The sequence below is a fragment of the Euleptes europaea genome, chromosome 9, assembly GCF_029931775.1.
Source record: "Euleptes europaea isolate rEulEur1 chromosome 9, rEulEur1.hap1, whole genome shotgun sequence".
NCBI lineage: Eukaryota > Metazoa > Chordata > Lepidosauria > Squamata > Sphaerodactylidae > Euleptes > Euleptes europaea.
The window spans coordinates 55,848,536-55,874,687 of record NC_079320.1 but is presented as its reverse complement, the minus strand read 5'-3'; the positions used below and the strand labels follow the sequence as shown (position 1 = coordinate 55,874,687).

General features: G+C 41.7%; 1 protein-coding gene across 1 annotated transcript in view; it reads right to left on the bottom strand.

Annotated features, from left to right (window-relative positions):
* Positions 1-25,886, bottom strand: part of NEIL3 (nei like DNA glycosylase 3) — a 48,959-nt gene extending 23,073 nt beyond the window's left edge. The window contains exons 1-2 of the mRNA XM_056855064.1: positions 25,839-25,886; positions 5,293-5,595 (exon numbers count right to left, since the gene is read on the bottom strand). Coding sequence (XP_056711042.1) covers positions 5,293-5,595; positions 25,839-25,886 — 351 coding nt within the window. The remainder of the gene's footprint in view (positions 1-5,292; positions 5,596-25,838) is intronic.
* Positions 25,887-26,152: the final 266 nt, after the last annotated feature.

Genomic DNA, 26,152 nt, shown 5'->3' with positions numbered 1-26,152 from the left:
TATAAATATGCCGACATTGTTTATGAAATATCTTCCTTGCTACACACTCAATGGTAAATAATTGAAGGGCCTAAGGTGGTTGTTTTCTCAATCACTAATTCGCTTTTTAATTTTTAAATGTCTCTGTGAAATAAGGTTGTAAACGGAAGGTCACAGTGTGAATTGCATTCATTTTCAGCATGGCAACATGTCACTGCTGGGCACACAGAATCAGCCTGTAGATGGGAATGACTTCAGACTTCCTTCAGATATTGTTTTTCCATTGAAAGACCTCGCACATCAATGTCGATCTGAATAAAGACGCCAGCGGACGTTGTATCTTAGGAGTGGACGCAACATTCCCATCACCGCCTTCCAGCAAGACTGATCCCACTGGTAAATGGCAACGGCGTCTATCCAAATAGTCTTCTAAACCTCGCCTGCATAGCCTGTTCCCTGCCAAGATAAAAGCTGCTCAGTAGTCACACACTGTGGCTTACCAGGTGCCTGACAGCTCCACTACTTCCACGGTCCTGGCCAGGCCAGGAAGCTTAACCAGGCCCTGGTGGGGGATACCAGATAAGGAACTCTTGCTTGCTCATAGAAACGGTCACATAATGGCACAAAAAAGTTTATCTTCATAAATATATCAGCTAGGGAGTTTGTTGGCAGTAGCTACATCTTTACATTGTTTACAACATGCTTCAAGTTCCCGGGTTTCTCAAGATAAGAATGGCAGCAGCCTCCTCATCATTTGCCCTGCCAACAAATCCATTTCTCTTCATGCAGCCCCCTAACTAATGAGTATCACAGGTTGAATGAATGCTAGCTACTTGTCCAAGAGAGTTCCTAAAACCAGCTCTGACAAGATGTTGTTAACCCAGAAAGTACGATTCATCAGCAGAACTTCCATTGGCATGAATAGTCACACCACTGGTCTATAAAGGTCAGCATTCTCTATTCTGACCGGCAGCAGCTCTCCGGGGTCTTTCACATCACTTACTTTCTTGTCATATCTTTTCTTGCCACTCTAGGAATGTTTGGAAACAGGATCTGTATGGGCAGGACCCAGTGAGTGGTTTCTTCCCACCTAATCACCGTCCTGCATCCCAGCCAAGTTCCTATATTTAAATGCTTATCAGAGGGAATAGGAAGACTCTGCAGAGAATCAGCCACCATCAGTAAATGAGAATGTGGCCTAGGTCTACACAAACAGCAGAAGATCATGTATGACTGCATGACCGATTGCACCAAAGCAAAGACTTTTAAATGGATAAAGTAGGTATTAGTGAGAAGGGCTATAGAGTTCCCACAAACATGCTAGTTTCTATATGTTCAGATTTTGGGGTGGGGGAAAAGATCACTATAAAATAGCATAATCGAGAAACAGTTTTTCTCGTGTGATCTACCAATATAGACCAGATTCAAGTTAAGCCCATGTCAAGGCACAATGCCTGCGGTTGTTTCGCTCTTATTGAGCTTGACGAGCAGCGGCAAGGCTGTTTCAGAAGGAAGAATAATAATTACAGCGTTACCAATAAGGCCACATAATGAAATTGCAAGCACGAACATGTATTAAAAGGACTTTGCAAGTTTTAAACATGGCGACTCCTTTCACAGGTGTGTGTGTGTGTGTGTGTATTTGGCCGTCAAGTCACATCTGACTTATGGCTACCCTGTAGGGTTTTCAAGGAAAGAGACATAAGGAGGTGGTTTGCCATTGCCTGCCTCCCCGTCACCCTGGTATTCCTTGAGGGTCTCCCATCCAAATACTAGCCAGAGTCAGGACTAAGAATGTGTAACTGGCCCAAGCTTCCATGGCATGAGTGGGGATTTGAACCAGAGTTTCCCAGGTCCTCGTCAGCCAGCTTAACCACTACACTCTCCCAGGTATATTAGTTTGTCCCTTTCTATCATAGTCTACCACCAGCAGGCAAGGATTTTTTGCTTTGTCTTGCATTCCCTCCTCAGTGATTCCAACCTTATGTTTGGATTTCTTGTCTGGTATTTTATATTCATGTTTTTTAAGCTCTGGTTTTTAATTAGTTTTGTGATGTATTTTTCTTATGCTTGTTTTAATTGTTAGCCACCTTGATAGCCCTGACTGGGCAGAAAGGTGGGAAATAAATGTTGCAAATAAAAGAAATGCAATGTGACGGTAGATGCGCTGTCAGTGATTGACCACATATGCCAAACATGGACATTACAAGCAAGTTTATGAACCAAAACAGGGCCCTCTGTGCATTTTTCCAGTTGGAAATACCAAAGACGACACAGTCTGATGCTAGAACACTTTGAGTGGAGGCTTATGTTGCTGTAATGAAGTTTACTTGCCTGCCTTTGAACAAAGGCAGGAAGGGGAAAGAAAAAACCCATCTCCCTCTACCCTCCCCACCAATCAGAAATTCAGCCTTGGCTCTTCACAGCTCATTAACCCAAGCTTCTCATTTATATTCCAGCATCTTTTCTCGTATAAAGTTCCACAAGCCCCGACAGAATAATTTTACGCAGGCAACACAAGTGATCAAAACTTGTAGAGAAATTGCATGCTGTGTCCATGGAGAGCAAGGGGGGAAATCCTCTTGTCCTGCTCATTCACACCAACAGTGTGCCTCATTAGTACGTTTTTAAGCAAACAAACAAGTCCCTTCACCCAGTAAAAAAAATTTTCTTTCTTTCTGCAGGCCAATTTCAGTATGTGATCTTTCCCTGGACAGCATATTTCCTAATGACAGATGCTCTATGGTGGGTATTGTATCACAGGCCTCCTTCTAATAAATTATATTTTAAAATTTGCTATCTTTCTAATTAGGCAAAGTGACTTGAGGACACTTTCCTCATTATTTCTTACATGTGTTAGATGTTTGCCAGAGCTGTACCAACTCTTCAAATTAATCAGACTCGTTATGGTTGATTTATTATGCTAATGACAAGAATATATTACAGATTGCTGGTTATTTCTTTTTAAGTATTTTGTGTAGGGGGGAAAAACAACACAAACAGCTGCCAGAAACCTCTTCAAGCTCACGATTTACTGAGGAGATGATTGTGTCAGTTATACCAACATCATGTCAATCAGTTGTGCTTTTTGAAATTCTAACATGCCCAAAATTTTTGCATGCTAATAAAAGACCGTATATAAACTGGGCATCCTTGCATTCCGTCAGCGCTCTGGGAGCAGAATCAACAGCATTACAAAGGATGGCGTAAATTCTTTGGTGTTCCCTGCAATACTGATGTATCAAAATGTTGCAGTAAATACATCTAAGCAAAATTAGGGGCTAGTAATAACGATGCCGCCCTAACCTGGATGGCCCAGGCTAGACTGATCTCGTCAGATCTCAGAAGCTAAGCATGGTCAGCCCTGGTTAGTATTTGGATGGAAGACCACCAAGGAATACCAGGCTTGCTGTGCAGAGGAAGGCACTGGCAAACCACCTCTGTTAGTCTCTTGCCATGAAAACCCCAAAAGGGGTTGCCATAAGTCGGCTGCGACTTGATGGCACTTTATACACACACACACACACACAGCCAGTTACTTCCCATTAAACCTGAATATTGTTAAAGCCTATTGCTTATCTTCAAGCAGAAAGCTCCATGGCCTTGTCTCTTCCGCTCCATATATCTGTCATATCTGCATCCTGCCATCATAGCAATAACTTTCTTTATACCTCTCAAACTGATTGCAAGAATCCAACAATGATGATTTACTTCTCCTTCTAAATATTATCTTTAAATTGTTCTGTGCCCTCACCAGCTTATTCTCTGTGACTTCATTTAGGAGTACATATTCATTTAGCCTTCAGTTCCTTCTGTTTTTCCACCCCCACCATATTGAAACTTACTTGACAGGGATTTTTTTAAAAGTCAGAATGCAGTCCTAGTTTGAGAGTTTCAATGGATTATGTACAGCAGTGGTCTCAACCGTTCAGAAGCGGGGACCTACAAGCTGTAAGGTCATGACATCAAGGGCAGGTACCAGAAAGAAGGGGAGTCAGTATTATGACCTCACCTCCATCAAGGCCAGGTGTTGTGCAGCAAAAGAGACAGGAACAGGCAATAAAAGAAGGGTTGGGTTTTTATATGGCGACTTTTTTTATATATATGCCAATTTTTTTATGTGCACAAACTTTTTCTCTCTACCAAGGATCACGAATCAAAACCACTGGAGAAGAAGCCCTTCTTCTCCTGGTCCCACCACAGTGTAGGGATGCCAGCCTCCAGGTGGGACCAGGGGATCTCCTGGAACCAGGGGATCTCCTCTGGCTCATCTCCAGACTACAGAGCTCAGTCCCCCTGAAGAAAATGGATGCTTTGGAGATGTAGAATACAGGCTGATTTAAGATCTGATGGTTAGCTCACTCTGTTTACTTCACTCACAGTGAGAATGTTTTCTGTATTATCAGTGAGTGGAGATTAAGAGTACAACCCAGGGATATTAATGGTGGCGGATTAAGTCCAAAAGCAATAGTAGCCTCACATATTTATTAGGACTAATTAAACAGTTACAAATATATGCTTAAACTTTCCAATTTGTGACAGCCTGGATGCATGTGTTTGTGTGTGTGTGTGTGGGGGGGGGGGGGACTAGATACAGTGTGATGAGATGCAGATGTTAATATTTTAAAATGGAATGGAGGAGGTTTACTCATATTTAGAAGGTATTAAGTAATGGATAGTATATGCAAGCCCTTGTAGAGATTGTATATGCCATTCCAAAGACACATTCAGAGTTTCCGGGTCCCTTGTTAAAAATAATACTAAGTGAATTGTCCTATACCATAATCTAAACAGCAGGATGGAAAAATGTGACACCCCCCCCCAATTCTAATCATAATATACATTCTGAACAACATATGAGAAGCTATGATCATCTGGAAGAAGTGTCAACGTTTTATTTATGTTTTTTTCACTGACAATCTGCCTTTCTCATTGGGACTCAAGATGGATTACAAAGGGCAAAAACGCACGGTCGCTTTATCCTCCTTTAATCCCTGTTTCAGCCAGGATTCAGCCAGGATCGAGCGCATGCGTTTCGCCGAATGTGCGTTTGATCCTGGCTAAAACAGGGATTAAAGGAGGATAAAGGGACCGTGCGTTTTCGCCCAAAGATTCTAGAGCTATTCAGTCAAACAGCAAGCTGATGACAAAATATGACAATATTTGGATTTCACGGCAATGTGCCCCACCGAGGTCCCCTGCCATCCGCAGGCTCCACCCCCAAGCTTCCAGGAATCCCCCAGCTTGGGTCTGGCAACCCTACCGCAGCGGTGTTCCTAACCCCGAGATTGTCTGGGGTCAGCTCCTGCTTACCGCGCCGGCGGAAGGGGAGGCGGCGGCGGCGGCGGCAGCTCCTGGCGGGGCCGCGGGCTGCCGCCACAGCGCGGCTCGTCGCGCGCTCGCCACTACCTGGCCCGGAGCGACGCGAGCGCGGAGCCTCTCGCCGCTGAGCGCGCAGCCCGGACCTTCGACCATCCTCGCAGAGCGACGCTCGCGCTCGTCTGGGCCAATCGAGCAAACGCCCGGAAACCGGGAAGGGCTGGCCTCGTTCAAATGTGGCGCCTGGGAGACGGCGCCGCTGCTCCGCCCAAGCACGCCCGGCGCTTCCGCTTCTGGCTAGGATGAGTGACACTTTAGGAAGATCCTTCGCAGTGGGTCGCCGTGCTAGTCAGGCTGCGGTAGTAGAAAAGGGCAAGAGCCCAGTCGCACCTTCAAGACTCACAAGAATATTTTCTGGTAGAAAAGGGCAAGAGTCCAGGAGCACCTTAAAAACTCACAAGAATATTTTCTGGTAGAAAAGGGCAAGAGTCCAGGAGCACCTTAAAAACTCACAAGAATATTTTCTAGTAGAAAAGTCCAGGAGCACCTTCAAGACTCACAAGAATATTTTCTAGTAGAAAAGTCCAGGAGCACCTTCAAGACGAACAAGAATATTTTCTGGTAGAAAAGGGCAAGGGTCCAGGAGCACCTTAAAGACTCACAAGAATATTTTCTGGTAGAAAAGGGCAAGAGTCCAGGAGCACCTTAAAAACTCACAAGAATATTTTCTAGTAGAAAAGTCCAGGAGCACCTTCAAGACGAACAAGAATATTTTCTAGTAGAAAAGTCCAGGAGCACCTTCAAGACGAACAAGAATATTTTCTGGTAGAAAAGGGCAAGGGTCCAGGAGCACCTTAAAGACTCACAAGAATATTTTCTGGTAGAAAAGGGCAAGAGTCCAGGAGCACCTTAAAGACTAACATGAATATTTTCTGGTAGAAAATACCCTGCCAGAAAATACTCATACCCTGCCAGAAAATATTCGCGTTAGTCTTTAAGGTGCTCCTGGTCTCTTGCCCTTTTCTACTACTCACATATTCCACAGTGGGTAGCCGTGCTAGTCTTTCTGCAGTAGTAGAAAAGGGCAAGAGTCCAGGAGCACCTTCAAGACTAACACAAATATTTTCTGGTAGAAAAGGGCAGGAGACCAGTAGCACCTTAAAGACTAACACGAATATTTTCTGGTAGGGTATGAGTATCTGAAGAAGTGAGCTGTGGCTCACGAAAGCTCACGCCCTACCAGAAAATATTTTTGTTAGTCTTTAACGTGCTACTGGATTCTTGCCCCTTTCTTATACTTTATGAGTTATACTTTATGCACGGGAGGTTTTGCCTTGGATTTGCAGCTCTCTAGATGCGCCTTTTCCCCAACCGAATTCTCAAAACTCAACAATCAGCCCCCAGTCAGAGCTCTGAGAATTGGGATGGGGAAAGGGTGCAAAACCTCCCATGCGTAAATGGCCTTGGTTTCTCCCAGGTTGGAAGGCTTGTTAGGCCATTTATTCATGGAAGGTTTTGCATTGGATTTGTCACTCTATAGATGCACATTTTCCCCATCTGAATTCTCAAAACTCTGCATGGCAGCTTATTGTTGAGTTTTGAGAATATGGATGGGGAAAAAGTGCATCTAAAGAGTGGCAAATCCAGTGCAAAACCTAGAGGCCATTTACACGTGGGAGGATTTGCTGCTCTGTAGGTGCGCGTTTTCCCCGTCCGAATTCTCAGCACTCAAAAATAACCCCCCCCCCCCCGTGCAGAGTTTTGGGGCGTCAGATGGGGGAAATGTGCCTCTAGAAAGGGGCCAATCCAAGGCAAAACCTCCCATGCATAAATGGCCAGAGAGTGCACGTGTAAACAAGGTGCTTGGGGTGGCTTCCCAATCAGGGAGGGAGGGAGCTTGGGCCATTTATGCATGGGAGGTTTTGCCTTGGATTTGCCGCTCTCTAGCTGCACATTGCCCCTATCCGAATTCTCAAAACTCAAAAATAAGCCCCCGTGCAGAGTTTTGAGAATAGGGATGGGGGAAATGTGCATCTAGAGCAGGGGTTCCCAAACTTTTCGCGCCGCCGCCCCCTTGCTCCCACAAACTGAACCTCAGCGCCCCCTACCCTATCCAACATGTTGAAGGGGCCCACCTCTCGCACCCCCCCTGCAGCCCTCTTGCCTCTTAGGGCCCCCCTAGGTAATCCCACCGCCCCCCAGGGGGTGGTACTGCCCACTTTGGGAAACACTGATCTAGAGAGTGGCAAATCCCAGGCAAAACCTCCCATGGCCTGGCCATTTATGCATGGGAGGTTTTGCCTGGGATTTGCCACTCTCTAGATGCACATTTTCCCCATCCATATTAGGTCTTGCTGCCTGCCCCAGAGCAGGAAATACCTGATGAAGGCAGCTGAGCAGCCTCAGCCCTTTCCTCTCTTTCACTGCAGTGAGGCCGGGCAGTCCCGTCCCTTACCAAGAGAGGTGAGGCTGGCTGTGCTGGTCCGGTCCTTTCCCTGGTCAGGCCAGGCTGGACGGTCCCTTCTCATCCCTAGCCAGGAGAGATGAGGCCCAGTGGGCGTCCCTGTCGCTTGCCGCAGGAAGGCTAGCCGGCCTTAACCCATCCCTTGCTGGGACAGGTGAGGCTGAGCCAGGCGGCCGTTCCGTCCCTTGTGTGGCGAGGGCAAAACCTTCTCTTTGGGCTGCGGTGGAGGGGTGGCCCCAGGACTGCGTGGCTCTGGTGGGGAAAAGGTGGGCCCCAGGCCACTGGCGCACCTGGTCTCTATGACTAGGATTGCCAACCTCCAGGTACTAGCTGGAAATCTGCTATTACAAATGATCTCCAGCCAATAAGAGATCAGTTCACCTGGAGAAAATGGCCGTTTTGGCAATTGGATTCTATGGCATTGAAGTCCTTCCCCAAACCCTGCCCTTATATGAAGCTGCCTTATACTGAATCAGACCGTTGGTCCATCAAAGTCAGTATTGTCTACTCAGACCCGCAGTAGCTCTCCAGGATCCCGGGCAGAGATCTTTCACATCACCTACCTGTCTAGTCCCTTTAACTGGAGATGCTGGGGATTGAACCTAGGGCCTTCTGCATGCCAGGCAGATGCTCTACCACTGAGCTGCGGCCCTTCCCCAAAAACCTCCCGCCGGGGCCCTCCTCAGACTCCAGCCCAAAAACCTCCCACCGGTGGCGAAGAGGGACCTGGCAACCCTACTTTATGACTAGTCTCCCCATGGGTGGGGCAAAAACTGTAGGATGCCTTCAGATAGTTGGAACCAGTTCTGAATAATATGGATTTGTGCGTATGAAGGCCCCTGTTCTCTTCAACTCCTAAGGACTACTTTTGGCTTCCTGGTTATAGGGAGCAGGGTTTCACTATCCTCGGATGTGGTGGAGAGTAGATAAGGCTTTTTTGTTTGTTTCTAATTAAACAGGAGTTCAGCGGCACTTTAAAATCTAACAAAATTTATTCCAGCGTAAATTTTCATGGTTCAGAGCTCATTTCATCAGATGCATGAGATGCACATCTATAGGCAGAGACAACTATTACACATAAAGTTACAGAGGGCAGAAACAGAATCAGCTGCTGCAGAGTGATGTAGAATACAGGCTGATTTAAGATCTGATGGTTAGCTCACTCCGTTTACTTCACTCACAGTGAGAATGTTTTCCGTATTATCAGTAAGTGGAGATTAAGAGTACAATCCAGGGATATTAATGGTGGCAGATTAAGTCCAAAAGCAATAGTAGCCTCACATATTTATTAGGACTAATTAAACAGTTACAAATATATGCTTAAACTTTCCAATTTGTGACAGCCTGGATGCATGTGTTTGTGTGTGTGTGTGTGTGGGGGACTAAAGACAGTGTGATGAGATGCAGATGTTAATATTTTAAAATGGAATGGAGGAGGTTTACCCATATTTAGAAGGTATTAAGTAATGGATAGTATATGCAAGCCCTTGTAGAGATTGTATATGCCATTCCAAAGACACATTCAGAGTTTCTGGGTCCCTTGTTAAAAATAATACTAAGTGAATTGTCCTATACCATAATCTAAGCAGCAGGATGGAAAAATGTGACACCCCCCCCCCCCAATTCTAATCATAATATACATTCTGAACATCATATGAGAAGCTATAATCATCAGGAAGAAGCGTCAACGTTTTATTTATGTTATTTTCACTGACAATCTGCCTTTCTCACTGGGACTCAAGATGGATTACAAAGATTCTAGAGCTATTCAGTCAAACAGCAAGCTGATTACAAAATATGGTAATATTTGAATCTAATAGTAAAGATTCCTATTCAGACAAAGCTATTCATTAGATACATGTTTCATTGCAAACTGAAGGATCCTGGAAAATATGTCCCCGAGTCACTGACCTGATCCATTAGCTTCAGCAAGATGGTTGAATTGTGTCTGACAACTATACCTGGAACCTATGGCAGATAGCTCCAGAAAGCAGTGAACAATATTATTTAGTACCTTTCTTTCAATCCAGGAGGATTCTCAAGACTTCTCATGTTTTTATTCAACCCCTCTCCAAGGAGCTCAGGGTGGGTGCCCTTATTTCTCTCCACCTCTATTTTACCTTTGTGACAATCCTGTCGTGGTTAGGCTGAAAGGAAGTGACTGGTCCCAGGTGAACTTCATTTTTTTAAATAAATTTTTATTATTTTTTATAACATAAAACAAAACAAAACATACAAAGAAAAAGAAAAAGAAAATACAAAAGAGCACTTACATAACAATTAAAGCTACTTATTATAGTAAAAATTTACAAAATTCATAGTGCCCTGAAAAACCACCACCCACCCTGAGATAGTGTCCCATCACCACATTGGACTTCCGGAGAAGTGTTATGACAGTTTTAAAGAGTAAGTATAATAAAATCATTGTAAAAACCATTAATCAATTATCTACAACTCATTAACTAAATTAGTAAAATTCATTTTCTCCAGTTTGTCCCAATATGCGACGGCCTTTGACCATGTTTTTTTTAAATCTTCCATATCCTTCCCATGTAAGGACTCTGTTAATTTGGCCATTTGCATATACATCCATAATTTCTCTCTCCAAGCATTAATTGAAGGTTTATTTACTTGCTTCCAGGTTTTAGCTATTGTGATTCTTGCCGCTGCAAAACTATATTGACATATGACTCTATCACATCTGTCTAATTTATCTTTAGGTATACCCAATAAACAAAAGGAAGCGTCCATTTTCACTTTGGAGTTAATCAAATAGTTGGTTTCAATTAATACTTTTCTCAAAAAAAAATTTTTTTACAAAACCACCATGCATGCATAAATGTTCCTTTATCTTTTCCGCATTTCCAACATAAATCCGAATCGCCTTTTTTCATTTTACCATCTATAAAACATTTTGTATAAGTTTGTATAAGTTTTCTGTTATTTCATTGGAAATTGTAAATTTATATTCTTTTTTCCACAAATTTCCCCATATTTCCAGGTCAATATTATATCCTAACTCCTTCATCCATTTCACCATCACTGGTTTAATTCTTTCGTGTTATAAATTCATTTCAAGTAATAATTTATAAATTCGTCCTATCAATCCTTTATTTCCCTTTAATATAATTTCAAATTTGGATTTATTTTCATTAAATCCCTTCAACTTATCCTTATTAAATATATATTTTAATTTATAATACATAAACCAGTATTTTATTTTAAGCTCTTCTCTGCTCTTTAACAGCCAAATCCCTTCCTTACACTCTATGATCTCTCTATAAATATCCATATCTAAATTTAATTGTATACCCCTCTTCATAAAAGCTTCTACTGGATTAATCCAGCCTGGAATTTTATTTTCAAAAAATCCTTTATATTTTCTCCAAGTTTGAAGTAAACCATATCTAATAATATGAGAATTAAATTCTGTATTTACTTTCTCTTTCTCATACCATAAATATGCATGCCATCCAAAACGTAAGTTGAATCCTTCCAATTCTAAAAGTTTTATATTCTCTAATAATATCCAATTCTTTAACCAATTAAAGCAAGCTGCTTCATAATACATTCTTAAATCGGGTAACCCCAAACCTCCTGTTTCCTTTAGTTGAATTAAATTATTATAAGCTATTCTATGTCTTTCTTTTCCCCATAGAAAGTTTAAAATGTCTTTCTTCCAACTTTTGAATATATGTACTCCTTTTAAGATTGGTACATTTTGAAACAAAAAAAGCATCTTGGGTAATACCATCATTTTAATCATAGCAATTCTACCCCATAGTGATAGCGGTATTTTCCCCCAATTTTTAAGATCTGTTACAATCTGTTGCCATTGTTTAATATAATTATTTTGAAATAAATTAAGATTATTTTGAGATTACCATATACCCAAGTATTTTATTTTATGTTCAATAGTAAAACCCAATTTTTTTATTAAATCTTGTTGCTTTGAGTCATATTTTTAACCAATATTTTGGTTTTATTCTTATTTATTTTAAAACCTGCAAGTTTTCTATAAACTTCCACTGTTTAGATGTCTGGGAGAAATGGAGGAGTTATAATGAAGTAAAGGAAGAAAAAAAATGATACCCATTATCTAATCCATCTTTTTTATTATAAAATAGCGCTTTTTTCTATTTTTTCTTTCTCTCTCTTATTTTCTTTTCTGTACTTGAATATAGAAAATTGTTATAATCGAAATAGTGATCACTAAGATTATGAGTAATATTAAATAATAATTTCTTCTAAATGTTTGTAATAATATTAAGATTCGAATTTTAAACAAAGGAGATTACAAATAAATGACAAGATTGAGGGAGGTGTAGGGGAAGTCTTCATATTTTATTTATATATTATATATATGTATTTTCAACAATTTTTTATTGGAATCTACACCTTGATGCTTATTTACATTGATTGTTGAATATTGTGTTTAATCAGTATGGAAAAACAATAAAAAAAATTATATATAAAAAAGAGAATAATGTAAGCTGCTTGGGTCCCCAATTTGGGAGAAAGGCAGAGTATAAATGAAATAAATATCATGTTTATTGTTTCCCAAAAAAATCATGTCCATAGTGCTTCATTGGTTTGCAAGTTTGTCTGAAGGACATTTCACGTATTCCACAAGTGGGTAGGTTTATAAGGTACATCTGGTGAGGTCTTGGACTGGTGGTCTTAGATTGGTGAGTTCCCCCTCCTGGTTATGTGTGATCCCTCCGGTGCAAGAAAAATAGATGGCAAAATTCTGCAAACAGGACAGATGTTTAAACCCCACTTGACGTGTTAAGCCAGAGGAAAAATGTTATTTAATCGGTGCTATAATGAAACATCTTAAATCATAGGAACCTCTTTTGCTTGATCTCTACTGTACACCTGCCAGTCAGCACATTAGAGATTGCTGACATGGAGGTAAGTGATGGTTATGCCGAGGAATTTCCTTCTCACCTTTCTACTTCATCCAAAATGCTAGGATTCAGGTGCTTTGTTGTCAGCCTTTATCAGCTGCTTGCATATGTGCAGCACTTCATTTTAATTAGCCTCAAGATCCAAGTCTCTGATGGAATAGCAGGGTTCCCTAATTATCTTCACAAACTAGTGGTCTGCCCAGAAAATGAGGAATGAATAAGGCATTAGGCAGTCAGAGGCCAGTGGTACAATCAAGGAGAAAAGCTGAAAAAGTGAGAGATAAAAAAATCAGGGTTTTTTTCCCAATGACTTGTCAGATCTCAAATTAGTTCTAACAGTCTTTGTGTTTCATTTTGTTTTAAATTTGGTTGATTTAAATATTTCTTATCTGCCCTCTCAACATTTATAAGTGGCTGTATGTGGTTAGGGATAGCTTTTGATCTTTAGGGTCATTATTTTAATCATTTATTTAACCATCATTATTTCCCCCGAAATGTAGATGTTCATAAAATGAGACCTTTTGCTGTGAATCTGACAGAATGCTCTTAATGTTTTTTTTTTTAAAACCAACCTGTTATTCTACCATCTATGTTTTAACCCTTAGTCTCAGTAATTTGCTTGCATAAATTTGTTCTGATTTAGGCTGCATTTGTGATAAAATTGGCCATGCTGCCTAGCATGCCATCTTCTCTGATTACATTTCAACCTGCTTTGTTGAATACGATACTAAGTACTGATGCAGTGGGACCATCATAAGTTGGATCCATGGTCCTCATGGGTAATGAATACTGCTCAAAAGATATCCATTGTTGAAGCTAGGTTGTTTCAAGAACTCATCTGCTGCTGTTTCTATATTTTTAAACTGACCTTCTCTCACTGTTGGATTACTGGCCTTTCCTCCTCAATTCCTGAATACCACTGGGAATATCAGATAGTAGTACACAGTATGAGTTTTCAGTTATTGGCTTACTCCCCCTCCCCCAAGAGAACTCTACAGTGTTGCATATCATCTGGAACTAAAATGAATCTGAATCAGTTCAAAGGTACACATTTTGAATATCAAAATACCAAGATGCCATGTTTTTAATTTGTAAATTTAGAAGGACAACTTTAGACTTTACGATTAACTCAGCAGCCAGAGTTTGACTTGAGTTAGGTCAAAATTTAAATCTCAGTGACCAGGTTCAAAATTTGTTAGGTTCAAATTTTGTCATCACTGGAAGCTGATTAGCAGGAGTTGTTTCCAAGGCCCCTTCCCTTGGGTATATGTGCTTCTTCACCCCTTCCTAATTAAACCCACATGGATTGGATATGCTAATGTACTGCTACCACTTTAGTTATGGGGGGGTTCTTAATCTGGGGGGACCTGGATGCCCCCCCCCCCCATTTCCCTTGATTCCACTGGCAGCACTTCCTTTATTGGGAGGAGAGCACTGCCTGGATTAGTGTGTGCGTTTGAGACGTGAAAAGCTCCAGGAGAGTTTTAAAATCTTTATTAAAATTGTATCCACTTAATTGCATTAAAATTGTGTTGCAACAAAAGATAGAGAAAGTTGTTAATAACTTGCATAAAAGAAAATATAGTTCCATTGACATGGAAAGCTTGTGTAGAAGATTATGGTGAAGGTGACTGGTGTTTTCCCAGAAGCTTGTGTAATGTGATGGGAAGCTCTGCGCAGATCCTTCCAGGGCAGCTGGTAAACTGGCACTGGGAGAGGAGCATTTGTATCTGCAAGGCACACTCATTTATTCTCTTCCAAGAGAAATCCCTCTTTTAAAAGAGAAAAAAGAGAATAAGAGAAATCAGTGGCTATATCTATAAAAAGTGAATTTTGGGAAAAGGAAATTCTGTTCCCTGTAACAATTCTAGATTGAAGACTCTCAGTTAAGGTAAGAAGAGGAAGAGATGGTTTTTACACCCCGCTTTCCTCTACCGTAAGGAGTCTCAAAGAGGCTTACAATCAATTTCACCCTCCCCACAACAGGCACCTTGTGAGGTAGGTGGGGGTGAGAGGGTTCTGAGAGAACTGTGACTAGCGCAAGGTCACCCAGCAGGCTTCATGTGGAAGAGTGGGGAATCAAACCCAGTTGTCCAGATTAGAGTCCACTGCTCTTAACCACTACGCCAAGCTGGCTTTCAATTGGGAGTCAGGGCTCTGCATACCAGAGGTGAAAATGTACTCAGTTGTGCTACAAAGCATGAAAATGTCTATTGTGGTGGGATTTAAAGTATTTGAAAGGTAGAAGATGAGAAGTAGAAGACGTACAGGAGCCATTGGTTTTCCAGCTGTACTGGATGTAGCAGGAGGAGAGATCTCATTCTGTTCTTCCAGAAACTGTACTACTATGAGAAAGAATTGGATAAATTAAACAGGACAGGTTTGAGCATTTTAGAATGCTTTGAGAAAAAAAATGGATGTGGTAAAGATCTGCCTATCTGAGTGGTGATAACTATAAATAGAAAATATTGCAGTTTTAAAAATTCCCATTTTAAAAAAGAATGAAATCTCTGGACTTTTATATCATTGATCTTTGCAGACTGGACTTGACAAAGGCCATGAATGATCTCATAAGCCACTAAGGTTCAGAGCTGCATTACTGATAATGAAGCTTAAAAGGCTTCACTGTTCTTTATGTAATCAAAAGTAACATATTACAGTCCAATACTGCATCGGTAAACAGTCTGAACTCTATCAATAACCCCTTTAAAGTGTCTGACATCATACACAGCTACTGTAACAGAAGTCAGGAAGGTGGAAGATTTGCTCAGGTAATTTTCAATTGCCTTCATTTTCACCCCCAAGCCAATCCTGTAATTGCATAGTCGATGAACTTCTGTTGTGCAGAAGCAGAAATGATAGTGTTCTTCATCTCCGGCCGTTCAGTACCTATCAGTAGTCACATCTCCAAGAGAGCTAATAGATATAAAACAGGTGAGGTCATACCTCTTCTTTTTTATGCATTTAAGCCAGAGGTGGGGAACCTTTTTTCCGCCAAGGGCCATTTGGATATTTATAATATCACTCGTGGGCCATACAAAATTATCAACTTAAAAATTAGCTGACCAAGCCCCAAGCAGGCAGCTGCCCCAGATGACCCCCCCCCGCGCTGCAAACAGGCAGACATCCAGCTGGTGGCGCACTTGCCCACCTGGTGGCACAGGATGGTCTGTTGCACCAGCCAGGTGTAGCCGTCCAGCCTCATGCCAGAGTTGCTCCTGCTCCGCACGGTCGGGGCTGTATTCTACAGCTGGCTCCTGCTAACTCCACCTGCAGGAAAGAAATGAGACACACTGGCTAAGAACTCCCCCACCCATGCATTCTGGCCCTGCCCCCTTTAACCCCTCCATTGTCATCACTTCCGCCCCCAGCCATGTGGAAAAGCCCTTAGTCTTTCAAGTGTAAAATGTAAAAGCTTGGTGGAAGGATCTATATAGTTCAATGTCAACAATGTGAATTTTCTGAATTATAGCCAGAGACCAACAAGGAGTTGGTGAATTTTTTAAATAATTGGTATAATATGCTTCCTGTAGTTCATACAGCTAAGCAGGCGGGTTGGCTTGTTGTTCATCAGCTGTATCTTCCAAGTAATTTTCAAGCAAACCGTGGTGATAAATTAAGCTGCAAAAAGATGTCTAGTGAAGTTCCAGGGGGAGCAGTGTTAGTGATGGTCTTATTTAACATGTTCATTAATGATCTAGAAGAGAGATTGGACAGCACATTCATTAAATTGGCATATGCTTTGGAGAAATAATAGGAAGGTAAAGTTCCCAGACAGATTATAAACATGAACATAAAACTTCGAGGTAGCAAATTCCTAATTTCATTTTAAAAATAGCACATACATTTGCTATTAAATATTGTGTATCCCCAGATCTAAAGTTCCTTGGACTTTCAAATTCACATGTGCTCCTGTGCATGCACAGAATTCCTGAGTACGTGGGTTTGTCCATCTGCTAAAGCAGTAAGTTGTCAGAGTTACCCCAGTAGTTGAAGTGAGTGACATAAATCTTGTGGACATCAAAGTTAACATAAGAACATAAGAAAGGTCATGCTGGATCAGACCAAGGTCCATCAAGTCCAGCAGTCTGTTCACACAGTGGCCAACCAGGTGCCTCTAGGAAGCCCACAAACAAGACAACTGCAGCAGCATTGTCCTGCCTGTGTTCCAAAGCACCTAATATAATCGGCATGCTCCTCTGATCCTGGAGAGAATAGGTATGCATCATGACTAGCATCCATTTTTACTGGTAGTCATGGATAGCCCTCTCCTCCATGAACATGTCCACTCCCCTCTTAAAGCCTTCCAAGTTGGCAGCCATCACCACATCCTGGGGCAGGGAGTTCCACAATTTAACTAAGTTCCACGGGTGCATAGAAGCAGACAGAAAGACCATGCCACATAATGTGTGAGACAGGAGTTTCTGCACCCAAATGAAATCTTGGGAGTTGGGCAACAATGTCATGCAACATTTCTCCTATAACATTCTCTCTCTTTTTTTAACTGAATGCTTTCAAATTCTTTAGTATAGAAAACATCAAAGGAGCCCAGCAGGAGCCTTCTTTTTAGCCTGGCAGCTCAGTCCAATGCATATTGACTTGGAAATAAGTTCCAGCCAGCTCACTAGCATCTATGGGACTTACTTGCAGGTAAGTGTGCAGGTGATTTACATATAGAGAGTAAAAAAAAAATAGCCAGTTCTTAATTTTGTTTTGTTTATGAAGAGTAAATTGTGTCGGGCACCCTGCACGGAAATAACTACAACCCACTCCCTGAAGTGCTTGGGGTTTTTCCTCCCCCTCCCACTCACACTATTCTTATTTGTCTCTACTGGAGGTGTACATATTTGGCAGCTCTGAAAATCAGACTCATGCCGTCTTCAAGATAGAATACAAAGCTTCCTGACTGCTTCCAAGTCATGAATATATGGAATATGTGAGTCCCATGTACACACTGACAGATAACATGAGAGGCTTAATACAAAAAAAAAAAATTCTCTGCAGGGAAAAAATCTATCACCTAGACACAGAGCTCTGGTATATTGCAGTTTTAATGTGCACTGTCTATATTTTGCTCAGAGTAACAAATGGTCTTTGCAAATAAAAGTACAAAATCCACATCCTCCAGAGTGAACTAACATTCAAGAGTGTATCAGTTGCAAGCAATATTACTCTTCTTACGCTGTGCTTGGAAACCTACTGTGGATTTTGTTCTGAGCTCACGCTCAAGACGATGCAGCAGCGCTCTCGAGAGGAAGTGAGTGTTACAGCACTCTCTAAATAAGCAGGGGAAGGCAGCAAGCAGTGGAAACGGGGTAGAGGCTCTGTAGCCGGTGAATCTGTCAAGCGAGGGAAAGCAGAGAGGTGACAGGATGGCAGAAGGAGAAAAATGGCATAATATAAAGTGAGTTAATGATGCCAGCAATTTTAGCATTTGAGCAGGTAAAGAGTGTTAAGACAAGGTGGCATCTAGTGATTTATAGGAGGAGGAGGACAGGCAGTTCAGTCTTTATAAGGTTTTAGGCCATCAAGAAGCCCACGATTTAAGGTTCTTTGCTGCTGCCCATCACTGTAATATTTTCAAGCGACCAAGTAAATGTGTTGCTTTGTGTGTATGCACGTGTGTGTTTAGATGATAGATATAAAAGCTAGATGATGTAATGGGCAACACGCTTCAGTCACTGTAAAAGATCTTACCCTCCTGTTATGTACTGCTCTTCTAGTAAGATTTCAGTAAGGCACTATTAGACCAGCACAGAAAAGACAATGTAGAGTCCTAATTCTGTTTTATCACTCATTAATATCATTGTGTAATAGAATAATCTGTGTGGTTTTGCCCTGGAGTCTCCCAAACCAGTTCTGCCTCCCAAACCTTAGCTGCAAAATCCTTAGCTTATTTAAATGTTTAAAATAAATACAAACACAAGTCTGTGTCAGCTGTAAGAGTTTGCTTTTGAAAAGAGGAAACCTCCGTCTCTTTCTCTCTCACTAACTCTCACACATCTTCAGGAAAAAAGAAAATGCATGGTTAATAATCAGACTGATATGCATTGTTAAACGTATTAGAACATTGAGAATCACAGGTTTCTTTTTTAAAAATCTCCCCATCCTAGTTGTAAATGATAGGAAGGAAAATGCCATGTGTAAGTGCTGAGCAAGCCATCATCACTTGTCATTGGAATCCTACCATTCTCCAAGATCCATGTATGACAAGAATAAATTTGTGCATTTCTAGTTTCTGTAGAGAAGGGGGAAAAGAATTGTGGTAGGGGATTTTGAGTACTGAAAATGGCACAAGGAAAGGAATTAGAAAACCCCCTCCCAATGTGTTGATCTCTCTTTTTATCTGAAAAGAAATTCTCTGACTACAGTTGTCCATGTCCTTGATTACTGTGAGGTTACAGTAACACAATCAACATGGGGCATCCCTTGAAGATCTCTTGGAAACTGCAATTGGTCCAAAATGTCGTCGCTAGTGTGTTGACAGGCACACCCCCACAGCGAATATACTAAACTGGCACTGAATGATCTTTGTGGTCTTCCAGTATGTTTTCAGATCCAATTCAAGGTACTGGTTTTAACTTTGGTTTGGACATCAGGGTATTTGAAGGACCGCCTGCTTTCATAGTGAGAGATCATGCTTGAAGGTGCTGCCAACGCTGGGGGCGGATGACAACTGAGGATATATCCAGGGGGGTGGCTGTGTTAGTCTATTGTAACAACATAAAACAGAAGTTCCATGGCGCCTTACATTTTTCTCTTCACTGCAGCTGAGGACGTGACCTCTGATTCTCATAAGTTCATGCTGCAATAAATGTTGTTAAAGGTGCCACTAGACTTGTGATTTACTTGGTTCAGAAAACAGCCTTCCATTGCTGTAAAGTGGAGATTTTTAAAAATCCAGTTATTCTTCTGCTGTTGTTCACTGTCTTGGACATATCTGGGGAGGGGAAATCTGTGGTATAAATGATACTTGGTCACCATGACCAATATCATTTAGGAACTGGATTGCCCTATGAATCCAGGGTAGTTGAAGTTTGGAGACTGTTTGTTCCTCCTGTTTGAATGTCTTTGAATGGCAAATTCCGAGGGGAAACTCTTTCATGAGTACTGGCAATCTTGATACAGCCCTACAAAGATACTCATCTAGCAAAAGCAATATTCAGAGTACCTCGTTTAAAATGGCTATCAAAATAATGTCTTTTCCAAGTAATAAGCGCAAAAGCCTTTTATTGAAAGGCACAGCAAGTGATACATGGGACACAAGAAGTGATTTATGGCGGTCCCCAGTCACTTCAGTGAAAGGTGTTTTCACAGAGACAGAAACAAACATGGCAGGCTTGCCTGTTTCAGTTGCAGAGATTGCTGGCATCCCCTTTAATTATAGTTCCGTTTTCGTGCGTGCCAAAATACTGCGATACAGCTTCATCACAAGGGACTGGGGCACACCTCAACTGTTGGTAAGGAAAAATCCAGAGCTCATGTTTTTTAAGAGGCTTTTAAAAAAAAGAGAGGCTGCTGAAGAATTGTTAAGTGTCGACTCAAATCAAGAATTCTCAAGATCAGCGTCATCAGACTAGGCAAAGTATATATTTGCTCAGGGAAACATCTGTTAAAGAATCTCTCCCGAGTGTCATCCACAAGGTGGCAAGTTTTACTGCTGTAGCAGTGTTTTCTTTGCTGATAGGTCTATGAAACCGCACAGCATTTTACATTGCTTCATTTTAATGATCGGTTTCCAAAAAGGGTAACTGCCTCTTTGTATAATAATGATGGAGCAATCTCTTAAGGGCCTTTTAATATATTATATAGTAATGTATAAGACATTTACATCTCTCTTGACTGAGGACGTGATATTCAGCCATAATAGCAGGCACTTGTGGGGAGGGGCTGTTACTGCTCTCTTACCTCAGAGGGTAACTACAACTGTATTTTGGGTAGACTGCCCCACCTCAGTGCAAGTTCTATCTGCTCAGAGCCAACTGTGGCGTGCTCTTGAATGATTAACAATCCTAAAAAGGTACACCATACTAAAGCCATTGACTTCAACGGATTTAGAAAGGTGTACCTCTGTTTAGGACTGAACTGTTAGTCTGTATCAAAAGTCAGGCAGAGGGACAGGAAGTACACAAGTTTCCAAAGCATGGAAGCAAAAAGGATTCCAGTCAATGGTCCTATATTCCCATGTAGGGACTATTCCCTACAGTAGCCAGATGTCAGTTTCCAGCCCTACTATTTATTTATTTAGATAAAACAATTCATCCCACCTTATCTCCATGGACTCAATAATAATAGTGTCTAATAATGTACCAACCTTAGGTTGCAGGGTCACAGATATAAACAATCAGCAAAATTTAAATACTGATTAAATTTCACAAATTATAAATTTAAGGAAAACACATAGGATTTGAGCAAGAGCAATCAAATCTGCTCAACCAATTCAGCCTCCACCAAATGCTTTCTGGAATAAGACTGTCTTACATGCATTCCTAAATGTATCAGATAGAAACACACACACACACACCCCTGAGGAAGCAGAAAAAGCACCAGAAGCAATCATTGTCTGAATCCAGAAATCTCTCAAAGGGGCCACCAGCACACAATCAAAGAAAATATGAGCAACATTTCAATTGCACCAGATCCCCAAGGATGCCGTCTAACTGAATAAGCTACTCCTCAGAATCTACTCAGCAAAACAGTGAAGGGAAAAGCATTTAACCTGGCCAAAAGAAAAGCCCCCTGATAAAAATAAGATGGAAGTGTAGGAGGCACAATGCCAAACATTAACGTAGAGCACACTCTACGAGGCCTAGCAAGGACCGACTGATGATCTAAAGCAGGGGTGGGGAACATCAGGCCCAGAGGCCGTTTAAGGCCCATGAAATCATTTGGTCTGGCCCTTCATGGGTCCTGGCAGATCTCTAGCTCAGGAGGATCTAAGACTGGTGACCCGCCCCCTTCCAAGAACAGGAAAAGCCACTATTCAAGGCAGATGTGAGTTTGTTTTGCAGAGAAAAGGAACCTTTTCCCCCCTCCCTTACAGAAGAGTAGTTAGCTATGGAGCTGCTAGGACCGCCCAAGAAACTGTGTTAACCCTTTCCCACCCGGACCACGGAGAAACACATTCCCTCTGTACTACAAGAAGTCTGGGGGCGAAAGTGGCAACAATGGAGAGGTTAAAGGGGGCAGGGCCAGAATGCACGGAGGTGGGGGGCAAGTTCTTAGCCAGTGTGTCCTCATTTCATCCCTGCAGGCGGAGGTAGCAGGAGCTGGCTGTAGAGTCCGGCCCCGACCATGCGGAGCAGGAGCAACTCCGGCGTGTAGCTGGATGGCTACACCCGGCTGGTGCAACAGACCATCCTGTGCCACCAGGTGGGCAAAGGCACCACCGGTTGGATGCCTGCCTGCTTGCCCCCACTGGGGGGGGGGGGTTATCTGGGGCAGCTGCCTGCTTGGGGCTTGGTCGGCTAATTTTTAAGTTGATAATTTTGTATGGCCCGCAAATGATGTTATAAATATCCAAATGGCCCTTGGCGGAAGAAAGGTTCCCCACCCCTGATCTGAAGCCTCCAGTGCTCTACCAAGAGATTGCCTTCTGGCCTAAGGGCCAATAGATAGCAAAGATGTAGGGGACAGACCCAAACTATGGAATTTAGATTTGAAATTAAGTCTCCAATCCTAAATGTTATAGGTGAAGGCAACCTCTCCACCCACTGTGGAAGGCCAGTCCAAAAAAAAAAGCATCACATATATATCCACACTTGGATTCCACTTGAACTAGCTATGGGTGGGCACATCTAGCTTAACATCTAGGAATATTTTTGTCACTGTCCACTGCATTTCCCAGTTTTCTGCATTTTATTGTGTTGTGGCTTATAAAATTTGCCTTCCTTTGTTTTTCTATCACGGTATCCAATAAAGATTGATTTAGTTCAAGTGAAGTCCTTCTCTCTCCCCCCCCCTTATTTCCCCAAGTGTACACCTGTGCATACACAGATTTAGGATTCTATGCTAGGACTGGGAGGTGCATGTGTAAAGGCCACATGTGTATCCTTTGGATATAACAGAGAGACTATGCTGCTACTGTATACCTTCCATGTTGGCATATGCTTCACAAATCCAGGATGCTTTCTTGACCTGAAAGGATTTTCTTTATGATAGTAATTTTCAGGGGGATTTATTTTGCCATTGATTCCATGCATCATATTATTGTGCTCAGATAAATGTTCTGTCCCACTTCTGTGTCCTGCTGCCCTGCTTGGTCAACTGTGAATGGAATGAGGGCTTCTATGCCTGGAGCCAAAACGAAACAGTCTTTCATTTGATTCTCAGCTAAATCTCGTCTTTGGGCAAAGAAGGATATTGAAGGTGCTGTTAGCTGTGGAGTTTATTCCCTATGACCCTTACCATAGTGAAAGTGCTTCCAAGATTTCAGATACCTCCCTGTAGTTTCTTTTCTTAACATACCCTGTCTGAAATACAAGATTCTGCTATACTTCTTAAGAACTTGCTTTTTTCTGTTGACAAAGTTCTGATGAACAGGGTTAGATTAAAAGTAGCATTTATGCCATCCTTTTCCTTAGAAGAAGAAGAGTTGGTTTTTATATGCTGACTTTCTCTACCACTCAAGGAAGAATCAAACCACCTTCCCTTCCCCTCCCCACAATAGACACCCTGTGAGGTAGGTGGGGCTGAGAGAGCTCTAAGAGAGCCGTGACTAGCCCAGAGTCACCCAGCTGGCTTCATGTGGAGAAGTGGAGAAACCAACCCAGTTCACTAGATTAGTGTCCGCCACTCATGTGGAGGAATGGGGAATCAAACCCTGTTCTCCAGATTACAGTCCACCACTCTTAACCACTACACTACTTTGGCTCTCTCTTAGACAGTGAAAGTTTGCCAAATGCTTTTTGCCATTCTACTGTATTGCAACATATGAGGCAATTTCATTTTTGCTCTCTGTCTGCAAAATATTGATTCATTGTGGTCAAGTTTATCCTGCAAAGAGCATAGCAGAAGAACAAGACAAGAGTCTAATTTATCCTCTTCTGCAAAAGCAAATAAATAGACAGATCCCGGATGGAACTCTTTTAATTTCATTGGACTTGCATTAGAGATCGCTTTGGCCCATTTTCCCTGTGCTCAGTGCCAACCTACGCTTGCTGATTCCTTTATTAAGTTAATTGTTTGGGTCATCAATCTGTGTCAAGGAAGCTTTCAGAGTGCTTGATGAGATTTCAAGCATCAAGCTGTGAGGCATTAAAAAATGATAAATTTACATCCAGGTAAAACTATGCCCTTCAGCTTCAATAATGAATCACCATTTTGTTTACAAATGAGGATTCAGCTTGAAACATTGCAAGCACAGGGGGTTTTAAAGGGGAAGCCGCACGGCTGTCGTAAATGATCTTAGAACTCAAGGCAGACAGCATAGCAAGGGGAGAGGGAATGATTTGACACAATTACTCTTTTATGTAGGGAATTATGGATGCATATTTGAATTGATAGCTCCTGACCCATATTTAAACATGACTAATGAGGAAACTTTCACTTCAAATGCCTTCAGTGGAAATGTTTTAACTGCACTATTTTTCTTTTATAAATGTTCATTATTACTTGGAGCCTAATGAAAAGAACCTTTACAACCTACCGTTAATACTCCTTCCATTCTGGGAATGGAAAGCTGTGTATTTTACATCTGCCTTTAATAGGCTAACAAATATCATTTTGGTACAGTAATAACATTTTGGTCCAAGGCAGAATTTCAAAGTTAGTCCTAAAACTAAACTAAATTCAGTAAAGAGAGAGCCAGTGTGGTGTAGTGGTTAAGAGTGATGGACTCTGAGATGGAGAACCAGGTTTACTTCCCTACTCCTCCACATAAGCAGCAGACTCTAATCTGTTGAACCGAGTTGGTTTCCCCACGGGCCGTTCCTACACATGAAGCCAGCTGGGTGACCTTGGGCTGGTTACAGTTCTCTCCAAACTCTTTCAGCTCCACCTACCTCACAAGGTGTCTGTTGTGGGGAAAGGAAGGGAAGGAGATTGTAAACTGGTTTGATTCCCCTTAAAAGGTAGAGAAAATTGGTATATAAAAACCAACTCTCCTTCTTCAACTTGGGTCACTGGTATTATACCACTAATATTACAATCTATTCCTATGTTTCTCACTGATGGACCAGCACTCATGGTCTGATGTGCTAGGTATATACATCTCTAGAGCTCTGTACATGACCAACAGTGCAATCAGAAGCAGAGTTACACCCTTCTGGATTCATTGAAGTTACTTTGCTTAGTCCTGCACTGCAAGGCATTGAAAAATATTGTTATGCTAGTAATTTATTCCTGGTGTTATTTAACCTAAAAACCTAAAAAGTGCTACTTGACACTGGATTTAGTATTGGATTAAAGTAACTAAACAAATTGTGGGTAGTCATACATGATTTTACCTGCTGTCCTTGACTGGTAGAACAGAGCAATGATTACTTTCTTGTCCTTTCATTTCCTTTACTTAACTGTTTGCTGTGGGTGTTTGTTTGGTAAAAAACAAACAGTGCAACCTAAAGCAAAGTTAAACCCTTCTAGGTCCTTTTAATTCAATGGCCTCAGAAGGGTGTAACTCTACTGTGGATTGTACCACAAATATAGTTATATTTTAATAGATTTTTGGCAAACAGCAAAAAAGCAAAAAAGATACATCTAAGACAAAAAAAATGACAATTACTTTTAAAATATACAAGGGTGAGAGCATGGCATGAAATAATAACTTATCTTGGCTTGTATAACAATGTAAACGTAAGTATTACAATCAATGGCCATTATACTTAAAAATTGTTAAACCTAGTCCAAGGGATTAATGTTGTGCAGAGGGATTTACAGATACAGAGTCAACATTCACGTATCAAATCAATTCAAAACATTTGTTCCAAAAACAATATGGTGTCACAAGGCCTTTTTGGTCATTTGAAGTGAAATGTTAATTCCTCTATTAATGCAGACTCCCAAGTCCAGCTGATGTGATAGTTGCTGTACTGGCAGACTTCCATTGCTTTTCTTCCATCGGGAACTCAGCCTTTAATGGGATGTCTGTCATGCTTGAAATGGGGCTGGAGAGAGAAGGTTGTTCGTTGTTTCCAGTAGCGGCCCTGGCTCGGTGCTCTCAGGCTCACCTCACTACTGCCAGGCAGCTGCTGGACATCTGAATAAGGTGGGGGCATGGCCAACTGCACATCACCTGCGAAAAGAAGGCACCCCTCTGGTCTTCTGTGGATCTAGAAAAAGGACCCGGCCTTAATGCTTTGCCCTTCTTTTGCAGTGCCTGGCTCCACCTGTCTGCCTTTACTAACTGATTTAGTTTTCTCTGGCAACCTGATTTGCTGTGGACTTTGAGGTCATTTCCAATTGATGGGGCCAGGAGGGGATTTTACCCTGCCTCCAAGTGGAACTCAGTAGACCACTGAGTTTGTTTATATATTCATTTAGA